Source organism: Anomalospiza imberbis, chromosome 6 (assembly GCF_031753505.1).
Source record: "Anomalospiza imberbis isolate Cuckoo-Finch-1a 21T00152 chromosome 6, ASM3175350v1, whole genome shotgun sequence".
Taxonomy (NCBI): Eukaryota; Metazoa; Chordata; class Aves; order Passeriformes; family Viduidae; genus Anomalospiza; species Anomalospiza imberbis.
The window spans coordinates 33,161,210-33,186,699 of record NC_089686.1 but is presented as its reverse complement, the minus strand read 5'-3'; the positions used below and the strand labels follow the sequence as shown (position 1 = coordinate 33,186,699).

Sequence of the window (25,490 nt, the reverse complement as noted above, 5' to 3'; positions counted from 1 at the left end):
TCTAATCAACTTGGTGGTCTTCCTTGGACTCATTCCAACAGGTTGATGTCCTTCTGTGCTGGGGACCCCAGAGCTGGATGCAGCACTCCAAGCAGAGTCTTATGAGGGCAGAGGGTCCCAGCACAGACCCCTGAGGAACACCATTTGTTCCTTGACATCCATTGGGACCCTGAGCTATTGGACCACTACCCTTGGATGCAGCAGTCCGTACAATTCCTTATCCACTGAACAAATCCACGTTTTGCCAATTTAGAAAGAAGGATGTTGTGGGGAGACCATATCAAAGGCTTTACAGAAGTCCAGATAAATTACGCTTGCACCCTTCCACTGATGGAGTCACTCCATCACAGAAGGCCACTGGTTAGAACTTGCCCTTGGTGAAGCTGAGCTGGCTGTCTTGAATCACACGAGTGTGTCTTGCCCCGTTAATGACTGGCCACAGAGTTCCCAAAAGCCCTGGCAGTGCTTTCCCAGGGTCACACTATTTTCTGCCCAGATCTTCATTTGTGGTGCCCTTAATACCCAACTTATGTTTTCAGCTTTCATTCTACCATCTCAGTAAAAGTTTAAAGATACACCTTAAACAACTGGTTGTTATTTTGGGAGGCACTGTTATTTAGCAGTTGTTATTTAAGCAGTGAGGAACTGATCCCTCCTTTGAGCAGACACTGAGCTCTCACTGACTGAAACGCACTTCTGACAGTGACTTGTTTGTTCACCTCCAGTAATCTGTGTTACACCATTACTTCACCATGATACCATTCTAACTAATTATTTGCATGACATGGTTTTACTAAATTTTGGATTTTGTATAAACATTTCATACACACATGCATACAGACATCCAAATTAATGAATGAATTTCAGGCACTAACAAAGGGACCTTACAAGGTTTGTTTCCCTACAGGTTCCCATTTGTAGTTACTAGAGCCTGTGAAGGCAGCTAGAGATGGGCACATTCTGAAGACAAAAGTGGAGTTTGATCATTCCTGATGCTATCTTTTCTGCATCTTTCCAGTACCTACTTAGAGGTGCTTAAAGCATATACAACACTGATTTATTCACCTCTGTGAAATACTTTAGGTTACATAGGGTAATTTCAGGTCTTATCCAAAAAGTTTTTTTTCTTTATCTTGCTTTTTTTTTCTGGGCAACAATAGGCACACCATGCCTCTGGGCAAAATGCCAGTTTAACAAAGATGCCAGTTTGCATCTGTGTGTTGGGAACTGACTTGTATTAAGACTAGAAAAGAATTCCTCCATTTTAAGTAAAATGTTTTGATACTGCTCACACTGGGCACCAAAAATAACCATCTTCAAAAGCGCCATATCTGAAATTCTCTTTAAACCATCTTTGAAATCTGCTCAACAAACAGAGCATCAAGTGACCTATAGCAAATAGAACCAGAGAAGCACCATATGTTTTCTTGTCCACATTTATGTAAGATGCTTAGGAGTTGTCATTTTCATGCCTGTATTGTGCATCTACTATTGACAGTCCTGGAGACACACACTCTGGTCAGCTATCCATTCTTTTTTAGATGTACAGAAACCTACAGCATACCAGGACTTCTATGACAATCACTTGATATTAAGTAATACACTCTTGGTAGAATGAGAAAGAATGTAAGTTTTTGTCTCCTGCTAAAACAATCTAAATATCATTCTATAATATAACTAGTCTTGATACATGCAAAAACAAACCCATCACATTACACATAGACCAAACAGCACTATCTGCACAAGAGCTCATAGCAATGCCAAGGTGTTCAAAGTGTTAACATTTTCAAGTGTGCTTGTTTTGCATAGGCTTGTACTGATTTAGAAGCCAGATTACACTTCAGCTAAGCAACTTGCTTCACTGTATCTTCACTGTCTCAGAGTTCCCACATCTGTAAAGATATGCAAAGTTAACTTAAATATTACATATGCAAAGTGAACTTTAAAATAAATGTGCCTCAGCCAAGGCAGTGCTGTATGTGTGGCACACAGATAAAAGTTTTAGCAGTGTACATCTGTGCCTAAAAAGAAATGGAAGGTGACTTTTGACATCTCATGCTGATAGTAGTTTTTTTGGTATTTCCTATATCTAAGTCACTCTTCTGAGTCACCTGCACTTAGATACTCTGGCAGCACAGTACAAAATGCAAAGTTTTGCACTGCATCCACAACACTGACATATCTTCCTTCCTTCTCCTGCTTAGTTTACAATGACCAGTATATAAAAGAATAAGGACCATCTTCTTATGCACGGAAGAAGCCCCCATTCAGCAGCCTTCTCTCATATTTTCCCTAGTACAGCCATGGCATGTAAAAAGTTTCAAGAGTCTGGCTAAGAGCAGAATGGACAATGAGGATGCTGAAAAAAAGTGAAGCTCTTCTACAGAGCTGCATGAAGGCTCAGCAGTCAAAAAGCAGGGAATGCCAGAGAACCACTCCAACTTTCATCTTGGGAGTACTAAAACTAAAATATCCACTAGAGTACAGTAGCTCTCCCAAAGCAATTCTAAAAGGCATTGAGACTGATAGATAATACAAAGAATAAAAATTTTCAGTTCCCCCAAAGTTGCTAGATAGAACTTAAGACTAATTAGCAAGAAAAGACAAAAGAATGCAAAAGTATGCCCACAGGATAATAAATGTAGCTGGAACCAGTGGATAAACAGAAAATTAGGAATAGACTAGGGGTTTTGGCAAGTTATGTAACAAGAAGCAACATGCATGCTGAAAGAAAAGTTCAAGGAATGGTCATATTGAGGCACTCAGTAACTACAACCAGAGATCCCTTTAGATGACCCTCCAGGATCATAAAAGGCCTTCCAGTAGGAGGCAGATGAATGCAAATTAGTTGTGATGTTTATGTATTAGTTAGGAAGTACATTGTAATGAGCGTGTATAATCATGATGGAATAAATACCCTGTCGTAAAGTTTCACAACACACATTCGATTAGAGAAGATATCCTCTGAAAGTGTCCAGCACTGTAGTAAAGGGTACCTGCTTTCTAATATTTCAAATTGTGTTAGAAAGTTTATTTTCTGTCTGATTTTGGTATCACTACAACAAGGAAGTGAAGCAAGTAGAAGACAGGACTCAGACTGAGAAGCAAAAGGACCTTCCTAAGTCAGTGCCAAGGTGGCTGCATAAATGGGGTTGTTGAGGAACTGAGCTGCCTCATGAAGAAATATGCAAACTGATGCAAGTCTTACAATGAGCTATGCTGGCCCTAAGAGAGACACAAGGGGTAAATAGTGCAGTGAACTAACACAGGACTGATGAAACCTCTGCTCTATTACTAGGTTTGCCTGATCTGCAATGTGACATGTCACTCCACCTCTCAGTGCCTCTGACTGCCATCTGGCTGATTAGGCTAAACTATTTGGTGTGAGGGCTGCATCTCCTTGGGCTGGCAGGTAGCATAAATAGTTACCTATACTGACAAAAGTCATCAGGAAAACTGAAATACAAAGAGCAACTGCATCCAGTCACTTGCAGAAGTGCCAAATTAAGGTGCAGTCAAAAAAGTGGCACAACTAGGCAGCTCTTAGCACCAGTCTCATTTGCTCAGTCATCTGTGTCACATGGATTCCCAAGTTTACCAAAATATTTCTTTCAGGGAGCCTGAAGGTGCATCTTTAAGCCAGATACAAGCATTTGTATTTAACAGCATAATCAATAAGCTTCTCTGTACAGCGCTTTAGAGTGAGTAATTAAAGGAAATATTTCTGCAGTAGAGATTCTCATTAGCCACCTAATTAGCCTTCTGAAAATAATTAACATTCCTTTCCATAAAGGGAACAGATGACCCATTACAGCTATTAGACAAGCAAAACAAATGCTGAAGGTAAGGAAGATTTGTTCAGGGAGACAGCAAGAAAGCATCCAGCAGCAATACAAGTAAAGAAGAAAAAGATGAGGCACAAATGCCTGTGAACCATGAAGCCTGGACAATGCAAGTGTGTGTGCAGCACTAGTATATGCATAATTACCTGATGTGTGCATGCAACATCCACACAGAGCATTTTCCTTCCCCTGCCTCTAGGACCTACTGGTAATCTCATCACTGAGATGCTGAAAAATTCCACCTCCAACTTGTTTTGAAAGCTAGAATTAATCAACCATTCACAGTCAGAAACAGCTCTCTCCACATGCAAAAATTCCCCAAGGATCATGTATTTTCACTATTAAAACACTCTCAAAATACCCATTAAAATAAAGCATGATGCAATGTCAGATACAGGGACAAGTGAGTTGATGTCTATGAACAGCATGCAGTTCACCTGTAAAGTTTCACACAGTAATGTTTGACCAGTTAGCATCCCCCAAAAGAGTTATGCATACATTTTCTGACCAGTACATGTTTGATATCAGTGTGGCTGGAGAATCACAGGCACCAGTGTTGTGGGATGTGTGTATATATACATATGACAGAAACCAAAGGACAGAGGTCAATATATCCCTGCCTGGTGCAGCAAGAACTGTGGTATCAATTTAGTTGCATGCTCTGTTCCAGTGCAGAACAACAGATAAAGGAGAAATGAGCTGAGCTTCTAAACATCCACATATTCAGGTAGCACAGCAAACATAACAATTCATAAAAATGCAGTTTCATTTTCAGCCAGTTCCATATTTGATTTACACTTACATTTCCCTGGCAGGAGAGCTGAACACTCATAGCTTTCAAGTGTGATTGCAGTGAGGGCAAAGCTCAGCCACACAAAAGCTTCCATAGCTACATCACTATGGAAACCACAAATCCATTGCGAGCCCTGTTTGTCTACTTCTGTACTGATGAAAAACAAACAAAGGAAAGGTATGCTTCCAGTTTATTGCCTTTTTACTTTGGTCAAGACCATAGGATGACAAACACATTTACCTTCTTCAGAAGCAACCCTTTCTTCCTTGACAGCTCTCTTTGTGAAACCTACTCAACTTCTCAACCCAGCAAAGCAGTCATTCCCCTCAGCATGCTTCCACCAGGTTTTTTTAGTGAGGACTCTTCAAACGCAGTCTGGGATTTTATCTTAGCCTCCACAGTTCCCCTCAGCATCTGGACTAGAACAACTCCAAAGGTGACTCACTCTAGGGCATTTCCAGCTGGCTGACATAACTAGAAGCTGAAAACTGTTCTGAACACAAGCTACAGTGTCTTGTTTTGACAAAAGTAACATTTCCTTCCTTTCCAAGAAGCTCTTTAGGAACATTTGAAGTGCTCTCAAAATGCAGTAGGGCACATTACAAGACAGCTGTAAATGCAAAGGTTGAACTTCTGCTTTAAAAGACCATAATTCCTACAGCTGTTGCTAGTTACAGGTAGCTTTTCTCACACTAAAAATCAGAATACATCTCAGCAAAAGCCTAATAGCAAAGAGCAACTCTGAGAGATACAGAAGGAAAATGGGGGAAAATGCTCAAGAATCTGTAATATGGCATGGACAGTGCAGCCTGGGTACATGAAATGGCTGAAGGAATCTTCATACCAACCAGTAGGAAGAAAAAACCAAAAAAAAAAAAGTTAAACTCCCTCTCCATCTAAGTATATGCATTTTATGCTGATAAACAACCTCTGAACAAACCTTCAGCAACACCTTTTCTCACAGTGGGCACCTCTTACCTGAGCCCACAGCAGTTCATGGAAGAGTTGAAGGAGAATTGAGCCTCTGCAGCTCTGTAAATCTTCAGTGCCTCTCGAATTCAACTGCCAGCTGACAACCATTACAAAGACAAATGCCTACTAGTAAATGAGTTGAGAAAAACTATGTGTTACAGATGTTGCCAAACAGCCATTTAAATACAGTCATCTCCACTAGAGCACTCTGCCTGTGCTCAAGCAGAGGACACTTTAACAGAGGACACTTTGGTTTCTCAGCAAGACAGAGCTAGGAACAAACTGACATAGTCTAAGTTCTCTTACAAAAACCAAAGCAATGCTACACAAAAGATGCAGCTCTCCCACCTCCCTTTTGCAAAATGGGCCAGAGCAGCCAGGGCTTCCATCTTGCTCCTAACTCATTGTCCTCACCTCACAGACAATTCCAGACTGGCATTACCAGATGTGTTCCAAGTTCATTGGTGTTACAAGTATTTCTACCAACCCTTGGGTTCCTTCCTGCCCATGGGATGCTAAGAGGTTACTTCTATGTCCTCAAGGATGTCACAGCAATGCCCAAGCCAGTTTAATGAAGGACAAGCTCAAGACAGGTGATGACACTTTGCAGGGTCTTGTCCCCACAGCTTTGAAAGCAGATCTGTCTGTATCTCCAACAGATAGCATCCTGAACAGCCTGGGTGGATGGAACCTACAGGAGGCATTGGAGGAATGAATAATGGATAGTCTTGTTCTGCTGCCAATGGATCTATGTTTTCTTGTGCCCATACAGTGCTCAGGTTTTGTTTTAACAGTAATAGGAGACTTCTGCACTACATTCAATGGTTCTTGAGGATAGGCAAGAAGCAGCATTTGCTCTACTCGCAGCAATAGTATCACACACCAGAGCACTTGCCAGACACAGCTTTCTTCAGAAATACTCATGGCTGCATCACTGACATAACAGCTGGACTCACACAAAGCTCAGTCCATCACCAGCTGCCTTCTCAGGAAGCTGCTGACACATGCTTTGTTATAACATTGCAGACACTCAAAAGAGGACACTTGGTGACCAACTGAAGCCCTTTAATCAGCTACACAATGGGCAGCACAATCACAGCTGGAGATCTGGGCAGGAGTTGATCCTGCTTATCCACACTGTTAACACTGCCACAATTAAGTCTAGTGCTTTCCTTCAGCAGCTGACTGGGTCTGTTCCCCAGCCTCAGAGAGGATCAGGGGTCTATCAGCAAGAACACCCAGAGGAGTGGGACAACAGAATAGCCCAACAGAAGATCTCCTGGTCACTACAACTAGAAGAGGGTAATGAAACATCTGAAACAGGACAGACTAAGGGATGACTGTGCTACATGTATCTGGAGTTTATACATGTAGCATGTACTTATTCAAAGTGAGTTCCCAGCTAGAAATAAAGCCCTGCGCACAACCTACCCAGGAAAGCTGATCCACAATAGGCAAAACAATATTGTAGCCTGAACCATGCCACACACTGCAGACACAAAGAGCCTGTCACAAATGCTGCAGGGTCTGGAAATTGTTCTGGTCCCACAACATCCACCCCTCTAACCAGAATCAATATAAACTTTTGCTCTGGGATATAAATCACCCTTCCAAATTGATAGCATTTTACATGCACTCTGTGGAAGTGTGATTGCCACAGCATACAGGAGAGTGGCAAGATGAGGCTAAGAAGATTAGTAGAGTAACACACTGGTGAATCAGGTGCAGAGACGGCACTGCTTGTTAGGGCCAGGAATAGATTCCTCATCATCCGACTCACACCTGTGCTTTCACAGGAGAGAGCAACCCTCTGCTCTTTACCTACTGTTCTGGTTTAGCTCAGAAATACTGCTCCACTGTGCTGATTGTTTTAACTGCCTAAGGCTATCAGAGTGTGAGGTTTTAAAGAGAAAATACCACTGAAAAGTTTGGCTGTATAAATTACAAGCAATCAGAATGATGTGACTCACAGCAGACAGAAATCAAGGGTGATGTGTGCAAATGGCAATCTTACACCTCCAAAAACAACTTGGTGTTTAAACCGATGGAAATAACTTTGCACTCTACATATTTAAATTTCCAAGGTCCCATCTACAATACAGTCAGCTCTGTACTCAGACAACTTCTCTGTTTTTCCCATCTATAAGTGCAATCCCACCAGTTTTAGCCTCCAGACCTTACCTTTTCCAGGGAGGGATCCTGGAGCTCTCCCACTCTTTGGCCAGCTCCTAATTCACAACATCCGCAGGTAGACTAGGCTGCCTCCAGCAAGTCCAAGGGGTTTCAGATGCCAGTCGTTTTCAGCCCAGGTGTGTGTGACCAACAGTTAATACAGCAACCAGGCAGCCTTCCTAAACCAAAGAAGTACATTTTAATCTTAATACAGCACAATGCAAGACAGGTTTTAAACACAGAACGAGCTATGTGTATGGATAGCTTAGCTCCAGTACATTGGGCCCTAGAAGACCTGACTTCTTCAGAGCCCCCACAGAGCACCTGTACCTGCCCCTTGCCCAGGGCAGCACCCTGACAGCTGCCTCTCCTTGGGTGAGGCTGAGCCTTTCTGCTCTCCACTGTCCTTCTGGATCTCAGCCACAGCAAACACACAGAGCAACTTCACTGGAGTCAGTGACCAAAGGTTCACTGCTACCATCTCAGCCAAGGTCTCAGTTAACCCTTGGAGGGTCTGCCAGAGATTGCTTTACTTCTATTTTCCCCATCAATATCTCAATTTTCAAAGTAAGCTTCACTGCTGACACTTTTCCACCCCCATCCTATCTCTCCTAATGTTGCCTCCTTATCTCCTCCGATCTCCTCTCATCCTTACTTCTCCAGTCATCACACTTTTCTTCCCTCTTCCCCATTCCAGGACAGAGTGTGGACTTCATGTAAGCAGGCCCTTCCCAGTGCTACCCACCCAGCAGCCCAAGCTGTTCCTGGGAGCACTGGCACTGTCCTCTCTGCTCCAGTGGTCTGACTGCCTTTCACCTCCATGTTGGGCTCAGGCAGCAGGGCTGCATGATCCAAGCAAGTGAAACCCATGAGCTGGGTCTCTCCTTCTCTTCAAACGCTGACATTTGGGATACCGAATTCCTGATTTTCACAGAAGTCATGCCTCGAGGCAACAGCTTCAACACACAAGTATCCAACACCTTATTTACATCAGCCTCACAGATCTCACAACCAAAGGGCTTGTCTATATATAGCATTTTTCTGGATTAATTGTATATGAAGAAGTTAGAGCAAGGACATTTATGTATCAGATGGTGTAACAAATGAGTTCTTCATATTATCCTAATGAATCTCAGCATTTTTGAGCACCAAAATCCAAGAGGAATTTGAGAGACGCGTTTTCCTTAATAAACAAAACAAACCTACACTGTTTTTATTTAGATGACACTGAACTACAAAACCATTCAAATTAAAAATGCAGATTAAATAACTAATCCTCCCCCCAAAAATCTTCCCAATGAGATTAATGGAGCAATTAATAGCATAAACCCACTAATTAAATCAATGTAATATGGGTATTATTGAGACACAGCTAGCACCTTCTGCCTATGCACCAAAGATTGCATCTACTTTGGAGTCTCTCTTATCATGAGAAATAGTTGCTATTTTACTACCTACATATTTGTACATCAGACTGGGAAAGAACTTGTTTGTTGTCTAGCTTTGGTATAAATTGTTGTCACATCAGTGTTCTTAAAAATTATTTGCACGTAATCCATTTTCCTTATATGCATTTTGCCACAGTTGGATATTTGCCACAGATCTCTACTGAACTATTTATCAGACATATGCAAACAAAATTTCAAAAGACATTTCCTTAGAATCATAAAACCACTGAGAATGCTTTTTACATGGTCAGATGTACTTGTCTATAATTTGATACATAAAAGACTGAGGAACAAAATCATACAAAATAAGCAACTGCAACACTCCCAACTCCTTAAATGCAGAAACATGAACATTACAAAAGGCTTCAAGCCGACCTAACTTTAGGACAACTCAGTCCTGCTCAGTCCATTCCTTTCCCCAGAACCAGTGCTCAGGCCACCCATGGGGCTTTACCTGGAGCCAGACCAAGGAACTCATCAGCCCTCTGAATGCTACCCCATGCTACCGTAAAGCCTGCTAGTTTTCAGGTGTATCATCATCTCTCAGATTTGGCTCACAGCACACAGCCCAGCGGGAAGAAGTTCCCTTTTCATAAAATACTCCATCACTTTGAACTCAGAGTGCTGGAGAAACCATACCTTTGGTTACAAATGTATCTACACTTGAAAGAAAACACTCATTGAAGAAAATCTTCATTAGTAAAGGCTATGTCATAGTACACGTGAGCACAGCAGTAGAGCTGAAGGGAAAGATTTGACCTTAAAGCTCACATGATTAATACAAAGCTTAAACTGTTCAGAAAAGGGGATTTGTTTTTTGTTTGGTATATAAATGGACCTTCTGTGTCAAAATACTAATGATTCAAAATGTGTAGTGTTTGTAGTACGGGAAAATCAAACAAAAACCAGTTAGTGTGAACATCCACTTGTATATACAAAAATAGTTAAAAACTAAAATCGCAGACTTCCCAAAACAGCACTTCCTGCTCTGACTGTTCCTCTGACACAAACATTCCTGGTGTCAGCAGGTTGGGGACTACATATGAGCATAATCTAGCAGTACTGCTCATCAAATGAGAACACAAAGAAAAGCAAAAAAAAAGAAAGTAAATTCCTAACTGGAAGGTGGTTAGTTGAGCGTTCCTTCAACTGTCTCTTTTAGTATTTACATCCCTTCATTATTTCTACAGTTCTCTACAAAGAGAGCTCAGGTCCATGCAACTAACAGGTGGTAAGTTGTGCAACAGAAAAATCAAGTTATAACATTGCTCCGTGACTTGTCTGGGATTCTCCTGGGAAGAAAGTGCCAAATTTGGAAACAGAAAGTGAGTCTGTGTCTTCTCAGAAACTCCCCCTGTTTTGGCAGGACTTACACAGAGGATGATGCAGATTTCCCTTTTAACTGAAGTCCCACCATGTCTCTTGATGAGGACTTCTGAACCTCTTCCTACACTGGACTGAAATAATGCAGAGGGACACGTAGGACCCAGTCCCTCATCTCCTGAAATGCAAATGACTTTTGCTCCTTTTGGAACAACAAAAAAATAATTGGAAAACCAACTCTGTAAAGCAACAACTTGCACTTACCCAAGGAAAACAAGTGAATTCAAGGTTATGGACATTCTTTCCCAGATATATCTAGGTGAGTCCCCTATCTCAACTGAAAACTTCCATCAAAGCCCTGAGAAGCATATTAGACCTCTGGAGTTTCAGATTTCTTCTAAAAGCCATGCCACCACCCAACAGCTGAAGAGGCTTGGCCAGATGCCTACATCCCCACAAAACTGCAGTCTCTGCAAATGCTTCTGTGGCTATTTATTGCTAAAACCAAAAATGCATTTAAAGAACTTCCAAGAGTCTTTATTTTTTGCTGTTGTTATCTTGCAGTATCTTTGAAAAATAAATTTAACTCAGGTTTCAAACAAACACACAAATGAATTCCCTCATGCTGTCTTTCATTATTAGACTATCACTTTTTCCTCTGTGTACGCTCATCCCTTCTTATGTTCCTTCCATTCCGCTTCTGTTAAGGCAATGAAAATGAACCAGCTGGATTTACATTCATATTTTCATTAATTACCATGGCTTTCAATATTTTTGGGCCAAGGGGCTACCGTGAGTGTTTTGATATTTCTCACAGCTTGCCATGTACTCCTGTCATCTACCTTTTAACATAAATCTCTCACCCATTTTCTTAATTTTCATGGTCCCAAGGATGAGCTCTGACCTACTTGTTGTAAGCTGTTGAACCATCAAACACTCACAGACCCATCACAGGAAATGGTTATTTACTCACGTATGCTCACATACCATTCATTCTCTTTGAGAGCTCATCTAACTTTGTTGTTGTTGTTTTCAGGTTTGGTGAATAGTTTTCTCTAAAACTGGGGTCAAATCTAATCTCACAATATGGCAGATTAAGCAGGAGATGAGTTAAAAAGGAGCAACTCTTACAAAACTCCACCTACACTTTCTTTATGAAGAAGTACAGAACTCATGTTATATCATGAAAGCACACTCACTGGCGTTTTGGTAATTGAAGGCAGGGTACTGTTGCCTGGCAACTTATCTGATTACCATTTTTTCAAGTATCACATGCACACTTAGATATGTTGCATAATAATGTCTCGCTTTTATGCAGCCTAACCCAATGGGGGAAAAAAGAGGGGGATGGGGGCAGGAAAGCTACAAAAATTAATGTCTTTCTTTTCTGGAAAAAAGTACAAGATAGTAGCTCAAAACCATGTTGAAACATTAGTATTCCTGAATTTTATTCCTGCTTTTCCTGGCTTGCTGAATGTGCTTATACAAGCATTTTACTTTATCTACTTGTCTGCAAAATGACACTAATAATAACAGCCTCACAGAGACACACTGAAAATTCATTAAGAACTGAGAGATTCTCAAATGAAAGATGCAGTGGAAATGCTGGTGTTTGCACTTACAGCTTTTTATTACTCCAAATGTTGCTAAGCCATGGTCATAAGCGTAGCAAATGTTCATCATTGTCATGACATTGTCCAGTCCTTGTTTCTCAAACCAAGGAAACTATATTTCTCGCATCACAATGGGACAATTTTCCACTTTCTATGCCTGATATGTAGCTGGGGAAAGAAAAAATAGAACAAAAATCCTATTCCCACTACCCCACACACAAGGCAGCATACCACAACTTGGAGTAACTATCTAAGAGAAGAACATCAATTCTAGAAGTTGACCTTTTGTACATCCACAATTTATAAGGCAACATAATATAACATAATTAATTGCCTTCTTTCTATATGCACCTTAGTATTCCATTGCACAGGAAATGCCTTAGCTGCCCAGGGCACTCCTAATAACATGCTAACCTCTGTTAGCTCAAGTGGCTGAGGCTGATGGTTTGGAAAGTATCTCATCTCTATAGTAAAGTATTAAGCAGCAAAGGAAAACCAAAAGCAACAGCAGCCAAGCTCAGTGATGCTAAGGAATCATTACATTACTTTCACAGCAGCTTTTCCCTCCCTAGTAAGACATTCAAGCATTTTTATAAACTGTGCCCTACATCCTGAAGCTCCTGTATAAGTCCATTTCCAATTAAAAGTTTAATTGGAAAGCCTTGGAAAGAACTGCTGGATCAAAATAAATCACATGGTATCTGCTGTACCACGAAGGGAAGCTATACAAAAAACAACAGAAATTACAAAAATAAATAACTCTTCTTCTAGAACTTACTAGAAGCATCCTTACCATAAGCCTCTGCTGACACAAAATACAAAGAAAACACGTGGCTCAAAGTGTCCCATGGGTTAAGCAAGTCCAGCTTTCCTAGGTCAGTTAGCAGGAGAGGAAACAGCCAAATACACCACTATCATCAGGAACACTCTGCTGCAAGCAGAGAGGAATGACTATCTAGAGCTCTGCATAGACACAGCCCCAGCCAAGATTTCTCAGTCCAGATTAGGCTGGTGGAACCAAATGAATTGGAACATGATCTGTGCATGCATTCTGGATGAAAGAAATAAAAACAAAACAGACTCCCCATCCCCAGAAGGCACTTGGCAGTACACACAGCACTATGCTACAGCTACCCATACTAAAGACCGAGCTCCCCCCTTCAGAAGTACTTCATCATGCTCCCAGTAGAATCAGGCAGAGAGGTGCTCCACAGAAGTTCTTCATATAGGCTACATCAAATAAATGGCACACCCGAGAGCAAAGATCCAGCAAGGAAGAAGTCAAACAGCAGTTTCACCACCCTATGCTATCAAGACTCACCTAGAGACTACTAATGCTTGGATCTTATGCAATGAAAGCAAGACAGCATTTGTGGTAGGGAAGTAATTTAATCCAGCTTTGACAGAAGCATGTGAGGGCGGGGGAGTTTCAAAATAAGATTGTAGTGAGCTCTAGTGCACTGACACCAACAAAAATCCAGAACAAAAGAAAGGGTAACAAAACACTTCCCTCTTCTATCAATGATTAGACACCTCTGACCTAGTAACTGATAAGTATGCTCATTCAAATATACCTACGAACAAATCTCTAAAGCAGTCTAGCTTTTATTTTGCCTCTGAGGACATGTTAACGAGCAGCATACACCTGCAAAGCCTTTTACACTCATTTTAGCTGGACTGCAAGGTGCATAAGCTCTGGCTAGAAGCAGACATTATTGGGTGTATCATTTACAGCCAGGAATGTAGTGCTCTGACTAACCAGAAAGAGAGCGTTGTTCTGAATTGGCACAGATGTTGGTATCTGCTCCTGCAGAGCCAAAACCTTTGCCCAGTCTGGCTTTCTTTCAAGACTTCTTGTAGTCGCCTGCACAGCCACCTTACCGAGGAATCCAGGAACCATCTGGATACTCCTGCCTCACATATCATAACAGAAATGTGGAAAGCAGACCAGTTCATTTTGACGTACATGGCTAACCAGCCCTCTGCTCCCTCACCCAGTCTGTACTAAGCCTGCAGAGCTAAATCAAGCAGCATGGTCAGATGAGAAAGCCACCAGAGCATACTGAAACACATACAAGAAGCAGATCTGGGAAGGGATCATTTATAAACCTGTACCAAGCAAGCCACAAGCAGGTAATACCTTTTATGTTGGAAGACATTAGCTAACTAGATGATCGAACTTCTTTCAAAAGAAGTAACGGTATATACCATACTTTACCTTTCACATCAAGCAAATTTTGTTTTGAAACAGCACTCCCATTTGTATTTTTCAATTTAATTTCTTTCACTCCAGAAACAACCCAGGAACACCACTGGACACTGCCTCATCTGCAGCTACACAGGAACATGCAGGACAGAAGAGACCACATGTAAGTTTGCTCAGGTGCCACTTCCCCATCTGCAGGGCATGGCTCTGGCACCTGAAAGCTTAACAAGATACTGCAACTGCTGTGGAGGTAGGAAGTGCTTCTTACAAAAGGATGGTGAGGAATGGGAATGAAGGCTTTTCCTACCTCCTGCTGGCAAACAATTTCTTTAAGTAATTGACCCATTTTCTAGAGAATAATTAGCCCTAAGGAATGAAGCACTGCTGCCCTTTAATTAGCCATGTTGTTACCTCTCCTCTTACCATAAAATAGCAGGCTGAGACTGAAAAAAGAAACAAAACAACACAACAACTTAATTTCATTTTCTTAAACTGGTATTTGTTGAAGGCAATCTAGAAACAAAGAATCCTAAGGTACAATTTGCAACATAAAATTTTCCATTACTTCTATGATTTCATCATCAGAACAAGGTCTCCTCCACAACACCACTCTTTAAGCCTCCTCAATATATTTTCTCCTTTTTAAAAGCTTTTTCATGATGCTTTTCAATCATCTTCCATGAGAAAAAACTTCTTTCTGTTGTCAGACAGCTTAACAGAAAGGACTCTTTTGCCTAAAACCTAGTCAAATCTCCTGCAGATAATTTTATTAAAATTTCATGCAGTTTCTTGCAACACAGCTCAACAATTTGGATAAGGACAGAAGTTCTTTAGTCTAAGGAGACTAGATGTGCATACCATGAACAAGGAGCACAAGAAAGCACACCACAGCCAGTGAGGCAACTCCAAAACTTGCAAAGGACTCTTCAAACAAGTCTCACAGAGATGACGCTTAGTGACCAATCCCATGCTGCAAAAAAAAAGTGAAACCTACAAAGCCTGGCCCCAGACTCTGTGATAAGTATGATTCTGAGGATACAAACAAGACTTGCCATCAAAGCATGTGATGATAGCAAAAAGTAGGGGGTCCCCCCCACCCTCCACAGGAAGGGTGCACAGTCTCCTCTCCTCCCCCTCATTCCCCTCCACACCTTCTTCCTGGCATGATCAGTCCCCAACTGCAGTTTATTTCTAATGCTTTGGAGGGAGGTAAAACTTAAATTCATCTGACTAATTATGCCATGAGAAGAAACACCCCTCCTGGACACAATGCAGTGCCTGCCAGCAGCCCTGAAACACCGGATCCGAGGACAGTTACTGTCTTAACCAAGTGGACAGGTATTAAAAGCACATTTACGTGTGGGAGTAAGTAGATCCACAAATTACAAGGCCAAAGGGATCTCTACATCTTCACTCCCTAGAACATCTCCAAGATGCTGAATAAAGTATAGATTGTAAAAAGATATCTTAAAATACTCCACATACTGTCGAGTTCATCACCTTATCCAAAAGCCCCTTCCTGCCTTACACTCTAATCCAGAAACCTGCATCTCCCTTCAAGGTTAAATTTGCCTTTTACTGTTTGGCACCACATAACATTATGACATTGTGAGCAAAACTGCAGAGTCCACACTACCAGATACCAATTCCATATGGATGCAGAGATCTAGGTTACCCTCAACTACACACCTGTGCTATCCACACCTCATGTTTTAGACCCCTTTACCACTTCTGTAAACTGCCGTGGGATCTTGCCATAAGAATTCCAAGGTTTGAACTCTCCAAGGAAGCAGCTTGTTTTCTGCCTCCACCATCAGCCTTCAGTAGAGTGGGCACAGCAATACTGACCAAGGCTACAAGCATGCTGCCAGAGCCTCAGCAAGAAGTTATGCAGTAACAAGCAATACTGCCTCAACTTCTGCTTGTCCCTCCATGTCCTTTCCACCAGACTATACTACATATTTTTTTCAATATTCCTGTAATCAGAGGATCTCAGAATGCTTCAGTTTGAATCAGCTGCTTCTAGCACTTTTGCTGAGCTTTGTTTAGAAAGCTAATATAGCTACTAGTTAAACCAAATGATTTGGAGTTAAATCTTACTTCAATCTGACAACGAACCTCTGACATGTCATTTTACTGCACCTCCGTTTCCCCTTGTACAGAGACACTCATGTTCTTCAGTGGCAGCCTCAACAGAGAAGTATGAAATTCTCCAACATACACACCGAGAGCATATATTCCTCAAGGAGAAAATACCTACTTGCAGATTTAGTGAAAAATCTTTATTTATCCACAGTAGCAAGCTGCTGTCAGCTAACACAGGAAAACTGACACTTCTCCATGGAACCTTCTCACGGGGACAAGGTGCTGGGATTCAAGAAGGACCTTCAGGATGTGTCACGGGCACAAGAGTATCTTATGGATTTCCTACACAGTTTTCCCCAGTGCTGGCTGAAAGTGCCTACAGGCATTACGGACTCCATGTCAATAAGTCTTTCTTTTCTGTTTTCTAATAACTTACGGTAATTTTTGTTTTCATTACTCCCTATTTACCACCAAACAGTAGCTAGCCCCATCTCTAACTGATGCTGTACATATATTAATGCATTTGTGCCCCTGGAAAACACAGAATGGAGCTCTTTGGGCAATCTGTTCTTCTTGCAAATCCCCAATGCACACAGCTCTGACAGACACAGAGCTGTTACCACCCTGCCTGTGAAAAAAAAAACAGCTCCTGCAGGGACTGCTTTTTTTTTCCTCAAAAATAAGAGAAAACAGAAAAAACCTGCCAAATAAACAATGCCAGAGAACAATACAAAGTATTTCATGTAACAGAGTTTTTCTGCATCTGCTGTGTAATTCTGAGGCTTAACAAGTTTGTACATCCCCAGTGGTTTTGGACCAGCAACGTGAAATGATCTCTAAGAAGTCCCAGTGTAACGGTCCAGCTTAAGATGAACAGGACACAGCAGCCTCCGCAGCATCCCTGCTTCTAAGCATCCTAGAAACAATTTGCAAAACCCTAGAGTAAATGAGTGAATGGGGAACAGAAGAAAACAGATTTTCCATTTTGCAAAAATTCAGCTATTCTGAATATTTTTCCATACCAAAAATGGAACAAGAGCAAACATCTCGAGACTAATTTAATTTTTTTTTAAATAGAAAAGAAAAAACTCTCATTTTCAACTGACTGTAGTATCCGTATCCCTGACCTCTGGCTTTACACACAGGAGTAATTCACAAGGTTGCAGAAAAGTCACTGAACGGACCACAGCCAGTTCCCACCTCCCAGTTCAGCTCTGCAAATGCTCATTCAGAGCTATTTCCCCTTGCCTGGAATAAACTTTTATAGAAATCAATACAAAAAGACGTTTCGAGACATTTCTCCCCTTTTCGGAAAAAAAAAAAAAAAAAAGGCACCGTTCAGTGAAAAGCAGCTCCGATTTCAACAACCCTTCCACCCTGCCTTCCCTGAGCCCCGAAAACTTCGCAGCCGGGGTCGGCAGCTCCCGAGCAGAACCCCCTCACACGCACCGCGCTGCCGCCCCGAGGAGCTGCGGGGGGCGGCCTGCGGGGGCCGCACCGCTCCCCGGGAGGGGGCGACACACCGGTGCCCGGTGGCCCCGCGGGGCCCGCCGCTGGCGGGGAAGCTGCCGCTCGGCCGCTCGCCTTTGTCTCGCTCCGGCCGGCACCCGCCCGGCGGCGGCGGCCCGGCCCTCCCGGCGCCAGAAAGCGAAACCAACGGCGCCGGGCGCCATCCCCGCCCTCCGCCCCGGGCAGCGCATCCCCCGCGCCGCTCGGCCGCGGGGAGGCCGCCGCGGGCCGCGCGCAGCCCCGGCGGGGCGGCCGTGAGGGCAGCGGCCGCGGGCAGCTCCCGGTGCCGCCGCTCGGCCCCCCCGCCCGGCCGCGGCTCGTGTCCTCACCGGTGTCCATGGGTGCCCCGCGGCCGGCGGGAGGTGAAGTGTGCCAGTGACACTCGCCCGTAGTATGGATGCGGTTTCAATCTGCACATGCTCGCTCCCGACAGCCAGCCTGCCCCGCCACCTTCCCTTAACTCTTTCCGCACTCCCTCGCACTGCCTCCCCCGCCCCGCGGTGCCGGCCCCGCGTCCTCCCGCCGGCCTGCAGCCGCTTCCCTCGGCCCGCAGGCGGGGGCGCCGGCCCGGCGAGCCCTCCCGGGGCCATGGCGGGGCACAGAGCCTGAACGCGGCGGGGGAGCGCCAAGGGAGGGACCTGCGTGCCCCGGAGAACCGGACCCTGCCGGTGCGGGCCGGTGTGTGCTCAGGTGAGCGTCGGGAGCACCCTGCCCTACCCAAACGCCTGGAGTGTCGGCTCCGGCCGGGAACACGATGTGGCACAGTGCGCCTTGGCTGGTGAGCCTGCAGTACGAGTCCTTCATATTTACTCCTCCAAAGAAATCCATGACAAAAACAAATAAACACACCCCCCCCCCATCAGCTGAGGGATGTAACCCCCATGCGCCTGTTGTTGGATCTGGACGCTGACAGGACATCCCTGCAGTGCAGGAAATCAAACACAGCTATCAAAGGAAGTATTTGTCTGCAGCTTCGGTATTAAAATAGGGAAACATAATCTCTGAAAATTGTGTTTTTCCACCCAGAAGGATCTCTTCAGATTCAGAAAACTGCCCGAGGAAGAATAGTAAAAAAATAAATTTCAAGCATAGGTAGTAAAAATAAATTAAAATCCTTTCTCTGGCTACATTAACTCTTCGGCAGCACAAGAACACAGGAAAAAAAATGCCTTTATTTGGCATGCGAAATCAGGAGAGTGCAAACAAATGCCTCCTCCGTAGCTCTGGCTTCCCTCTGAAAAAATGGAGGTGGAGGTAACGGCAGCTCTCTGTGTTTAGGTGAGCTGGCTAGTGCCTCTGAAGTGCCTTATGGTCTTCAGACAAAAATGAGCAAGGTTTTTAGTTCTGTCCATTTCCGGAAAGAGACATTAACATATTCTGGGATAAAATGGTAACCCAAAGTGACACAAATGCAGAAATGGTAATTGATCTTGAGCCTAGAGATCTGTCTTTAACCAGCATCCTGATTTTCCTAATGGGTTACTGACTTGGAGCTCTTGTCTGATATTCCCAGGTCTCTGATGCAGTCCACATTTTCTTTCTCACAGGCAGAAGGATTCCTGGTCTTTCCTACCTTCTGTAGTACCAGAAATGATGAGCTAATGCTTTTAGCGAATAAGGATGTTTTTATGACCTCTATTTAATGACTCAGCATTTCTGGTTTCAATAATAAATAGTCCCAATAATGAGGCAACATCAGATCTGTGCAGGCCCCGAAGCAATTATAATGAAGGATTCTCAAGATGTCTGGCAGCAGTGGCTCTGTTAAAGGCAGGTACTCTCTGGAGAGGCTGCTCCTTCAGCCCCGGACCTGCGGGGCCAGCAGGCACTGCACACACCAAAGGCTGTGCATAGACAGCTCTGCGTAACCCGGGAGCGCCCGGGCTGCTGCCCGGCGTGCCCTCTGCGCTCGCCGGGGAGCTCTGGGCACAAACCTCTGTAGCTGCTCCGAGGATGCCACAATGCAGCAAACCAGCCTGTCACCGAGTCACCTGATTGCACAATCTCACTGTGAGAGCTGGAGATGCAGAAAGATGGAGCGTTTTAAAGGGGAAATGGAGAATAAGGCACAGCTAGCCCTGCCTCAGCAACCGAGCTGTGCAATCTAGAGCAGCGCTGCTTCTGCTGGTGACCTCAAGCTGGATAAAAAACCCCACAATTGCTTTGTATAAATTTCAACAGAGCTGAGAAGGAAAATTATAAAATAGCTAAGAGCACCTTAAAATACCATATCCAATTAGGCAGTTGGAGAAGACAGCAGCCTGAAGCAGTGCTTATGTATTTATTGTGAAATAGCATCCTTTAGAAAGCACCCAGGACCATGCTAGAGATATAGTCAAGAGAGCGTGAGAGAGATAATTTCACAGTATGAGACAGCATGAATGTTTCACAGCATGAGAGGAGAGAATGCCTTACAAGGAGCAGAGGAAATGTCAAAGAGAGAGGAAGAAGAGAGCTGAGAGACACTCACCTACAAGAAGGAGAAATCAACAGCCAAAGATGGATCGGAAAAAATGAGAAGCATGTGTAGGGAATACATAAATCTGTATTTTCCTGTCTAGTCACATCATGCAGAGAGAGGAAGGAGGAGGTAAGGATAAAGGAGAGGGCTCCCAGAATGAGGAGAAAGGAAGGAGGCAGTGAAGCAGGGTGAGGGGAATGAAGACACTGTACTGTGTTGAGGGGACAGGCAGGAGGGAGAAATGTCAGAACAAGCACCTGATGGTGGTGCTGTACACCTGAGAGCTTGTTCAGCTCTCCCTAGCTGCATTAGCTGGTCCAGAAGAGCTGTTATTATTCTATTCAGCCTTGTTTCTTTACTTGAGCTAGTAAAGGAAGAGAGGAAAAAAAAATGAAGTTGAGATTATAATACAGTGAAAGTGGGAGTAGGATGAAGACTGGGGACAAAGGCAAGAATTTCTAGAACTGCGCTTTTGTCAGGCATTCACAAGGAAGCTTGAGTTCCCCAAGGCCTTGTGCTGGGAGCGAGCACCATTCTCTGCAGAGCATCCAGGCTGGGATGCTCTGGGTGCACAGGAAGCTGGGTCCAAGTTGAAAAGAGTTTGTGGTGGCATAAGGGTTCTCTAGTCTCTCTGCATCCACTTGTAAACAGGCACAGGGCATGCTGCTGATCTTCCTGTGTGTGTTGCCTTTTTCTGAAATAGCATATATCATATATAATACCTGATCTAGTTCCTATATGTGTGCCCAAAACCAGTTCAGATATTTCTGCACCAGCGTGTCTGGTTCTGGAAGGGTTTCTTTATTTGGGTCTAGCATAAGGAGTGCAGTGCAGCAATATCCAAGCTGGTTCCTCACTCATCCATTCTGTGACAGGCAGAACTTAATCCCTCACTTAAATTTTGTGGTTTTTATTTGTGGCACATTGTTACACTGAAGACAAAAAAATTATTTATGTCTTCAGGAACACTTTAATGTGGTCATTACACTGGTATCTGAGTACATCACAAGTATCACTGCCACTGTAGTCATTTCCACTGAGGTAAGATCTTGTTCTGCAGACTGGGCTTTGAAGTTCAGACATGTTTCAGTTTAAAAGAATCCTAATTTTGAGATTCATAGCATCTCTCTTTCCCCAGAGAATTTAGTTTTATTTGGCTCCTTATATTTAAATTACAGTTTAATCCAGTGGATGCTCATCCCTTCTATATATCCAGTCCTGGTCTTGAAAAATAAGCACCTGGAAATTAGTCTCACTGGTTTAGTCCAAGTGGCTTGTCTGATATTGCTTAGGAACTACTGAAGAATGGGATCCATATTTCCAGAGCAGGGTTTAAGGCTGGGCTTACTAAGTCATGTTTGGCCTAATTTCTTGATTCACTATAAACATGCTAACAGGATCTGCAGCAAATGAAATGAGAATCTCACCTTATAACACTCCACATTCTCTACACCACCCAGCCAGTGCTTTGAAGGAAACATCTGTCATGAAAAACTTCATCACAATTGTTTAAAACCTGTCAAGATGCAGTCAGGTTTTTCCCTCCCTGGGAAGGTTTGGCTTTTTCTGTGCTCTTTTCCTGAGGAGGTCCCACAATTAGAAATTGGGAATTTAATCTCCCAGTGTGTATAGAATAAAGAGTAGATGCTCTGTGTTTATTTAATAACCCCCCATGGATGTACGTCCAAAACATGGGCTTCTCTGACAGGAAACTGAGGAACAAAGAGTAAGATTTAGGCTTGCAAGGATATTTTAAAAGGAATTTTTTTTTTTTTGCCTGAAGGGGCCCCAGCCACTGTGGTGACAAATGTTATTCAAATACCTGAAGTAGAAAATGGATTTTGAAGAATACCACAAGTCAGATCAGCTTGTCTTCATGCAATACCATAGACACTGCTTTCTTTGTCTCTTTTTTTCTTATGGTGCAGGTAGAAAAAATACAAGCCATGGATTTGCTGAGTTTTTTGAAGAAAACATGAAGGAAATTTTCAAACCTGGTTCCTCCACGCTGGAGACTCCCTGGAATGATGGCTCCTCTCTTTCCATTGCTCGGGTTTTTTTGTTATGGCTCAGACACTAGCCCCATATTCATCACTCCTGAGAAAGTAGTTGATTCATAAACGAATAGAGGCAGAAGTTGAGTCCATGAAGGTTCTTAACTTATCTCTGCACAAAATTGAAGCCACTTAAACATTTGTTCTTCTAATGGTGCCTCTGCCAGTCTCTGTAGTATGGTGCAGTTCTTGGGGTCGGCTTCAAAATGTTGAAGACTAGACAGCAATCCCCCAGGAAGCCAGAGCTGTTTTTGAAAACTCTAGGCTTTCTCTGTGTGACTGCTGAAATCATTTCCTTACTCAGAACATTTTTCTTTCCTTTAGATACAGATCATAATAGTAAAGTTTACATTATTATTTAGCTTTTCTTTCCTTGAAAGCATTTTTCTCTAACAGATACCTGCCATGCCTTTTGGCTCGGTAAGAGCTTGGCTCTGAAATGAAACACTGCAAATAGGAAATTTTTACTCCTAAGAGATGTGACCAAAGTGCCATGCAGCAAAGCATTTCCCTGTTTAGGAAAGCTCTCTTCATGGGTGTTCCTATTCAAGGTATCCATGGGAAAAGATGTTAGTAAGACATTATTTCACAGCGACTGTCAAAGCTTGTGAGTTTCCTCTGGGTTGTTCAGGGATCATCTGTTTGGACTCACAGAAAAATTTCTCAGCAGACAACTAGTGTCCTCCACCACCTTCTGCCACCTTTGCCTTCATGTGGGTTAAGATGCCAGATGGGTCCTTTGGAACAGAGCAGCCTGAGATCTCTAGAACAAGCAGCAGATAAGATTTACCAGAGGTGTGACTGATGTCTGACTAAGTTAGCCTGTGTTTGCTTGAATTTTTAATGACAATAAGTAAAAAGAATCCTTCATGGTTTCTATTCTAGATTCAAGGGCAGAAGAAAAGCAAATATTATAAACATGGAAATTACAGAACCTGAAGGGTTCGGCAGCAACCCTGTTTTCTCTTATTTTGCCAGGTTCGGGAAAATGCAAACATAGGTTTGGGGAGAGGCAAACCACTTTACAAACTTGCACATGTCCAGTCCAACTTGATCCAATAATCTGTTTTTGGGGAGATGTGTTTCCCATTAAAAATGGCAGGAGACTGGAGGCTTGGAGGATTGGGTTTTACTCACAGATGTGCTTCAGGCCTTCGCAATGCCCTCAAATTCACCTCTCTGTTTTTCCCCAGCTGTAAAAGAGGAACACATTTCCTTTGCTAGAAGGCTTTGAGACAAGCCAATGGAAAACAGGATAAGAGGTGTTACATTTGAAAAGTTTCTAGAATGGCAAACAACCTGATGCTAGCACTTCATTGACACATCTTGTAACTCTGAAGTATCTAAGGAACGGAGACAGAGAAGAGACATGGCACGTGATTTGCCGAAAATGCTTTTGAATGTCAGTGCCAGAGATGGGATAATTATAATAAATAATTATTTTTCATAAAGTGTCTCTGTTACATATTATACTGCAAAATATAACCAAGACACTAAATATTTTTGGAACAGTAGTTTTTATTTATTTGACATGACATGTGCAAAGTGCTCTGATCAACAGTAAAATGACAAGTGTCTGCTCCAAGTCACTTACAATACATTTCTCAAACATCAGTCAAGTAGTGATAATAAACTAGGGATTAGAGGAGAATGGATAAGGTGAAGAGATGGAAAAGACAAGGGTTACAATTTAAAAACAAAGATAAATTAGATGGTTGAGAGAAATTACATAATAGGCATGAAATTGAAAAAGTGTTCCTCTGAGATTTGAAATTATGTGGAGAGTGGATGTGTCAAAGAAATGTATAAAATGATTCAGAGATAAAAATCATGTTTTGACTCTCTACTTTCATATTTCAAATATCCACAATGAGCTGTCCAAGAAGATTTCACAGGCCAGGAGTTTTCAGACTAACAAAAACTTCTGAAATAAGGCCAGGTTACTTAGTTATCATAGATGCATGTCACAGCCAAGGACATTTCTAGACAGAGAAACAAAGAAAGAGACAGGAAGTCACCCAGCAAGTTGTATTTCCTTGTATTATGCTAATTCACCTGATAAAGTGACACTATACTGGAGTATCTAAAGAGAGAAAATCAGTAATGGACTTTTACAATCCTCCAGTTTCCATCATCAGTTATCTTGGCAACCTAAATTCATCTTGTTATCATTAAATTGTAGCACTTAAAGGTCCAAACAGAGAGGAAGCTGCATGTTTATCTACTGCTTCTTGACATAATCATAATAATAAATAAATATATATTTCTTCTACAATGTAATGGATCTCAGGGATTACATCACCTAGAATAACCTCTTAGCTATCATAGACCATTAATTTTCATGGATATATTCCAGTATTAAAAGCTAGAACTCATTCTTGACAATTTGCAGTTGGCTGTAGACCAATAAAAAATATCTAATTTTGATGAAGATGTAAGGAGATTAAGAATTCACCACATTAGCTTGTTCTAGTGGTTGATCATTTTCTGTGTCATTCTTCACTTGAATTTATCTGGCTTAATAGCTCCTCCACTCAGTCCTCAGTACAACTTAGTCTGCTCAGAGCCCTTTCCTGCTAGTATTTTATGCCTCCAACACTATAAATTCATTAATCAAGCCATAAATCAAGTCATCTCCTTTTCAGTAAGTCAGGCTGAGCACTGAAAGGTTTCTACAATAAGGCATTTTCTTTAGACCCTGAATAATTACCAAGCTCCCCTTGCACTTTCCCCAGCTTTTCAGCAACCTTTGAAAATAAATATCCTGCATATGATTAGTCTAATGAGTGCCACAAAGGGAAAAACAGCAACCTGGTACTGGTACTCACTATTCCCATGTTTATGCATTCGAGGATTGATTTCACCCTTTTTGCCACAGTATCTCACTGGAGTGAAACTGCTCCATACTCTGATGATCCTGATCCTTTTCAGAGTGTTGTTTTTTCCAGGGTAGAGTTTCTGATTACACATCTCCTAATCTCCTATCTGGTTCCCACATGCATAATTTTGCAT

General features: G+C 42.6%; 2 protein-coding genes across 33 annotated transcripts in view; both read right to left on the bottom strand.

The window, feature by feature from the left end:
- The window catches only part of RAD51B (RAD51 paralog B), a 417,280-nt gene extending 409,357 nt beyond the window's left edge, over window positions 1-7,923 (bottom strand). For all 30 annotated transcript variants that reach the window (XR_011000000.1, XR_011000001.1, XR_010999998.1 and 27 more), the window contains exon 1: window positions 7,789-7,923. The gene's annotated coding sequence lies outside the window, so the exon portion shown is untranslated. The remainder of the gene's footprint in view (window positions 1-7,788) is intronic.
- TMEM229B (transmembrane protein 229B) overlaps window positions 1-18,418 on the bottom strand; it is a 29,575-nt gene extending 11,157 nt beyond the window's left edge. Inside the window, exon 1 of one of the 3 annotated variants that reach the window (XM_068193189.1) lies at window positions 18,293-18,418. In XM_068193189.1, the coding sequence (XP_068049290.1) occupies window positions 18,293-18,302 (10 nt within the window). In that variant the 5' untranslated portion in view covers window positions 18,303-18,418. Of the gene's footprint in view, window positions 1-7,788; window positions 7,922-18,292 lie in introns of those variants that run through there. The other 2 variants (XM_068193191.1, XM_068193192.1) reach the window with 2 other exon arrangements.
- Between the last annotated feature and the right edge of the window lie 7,072 nt (window positions 18,419-25,490).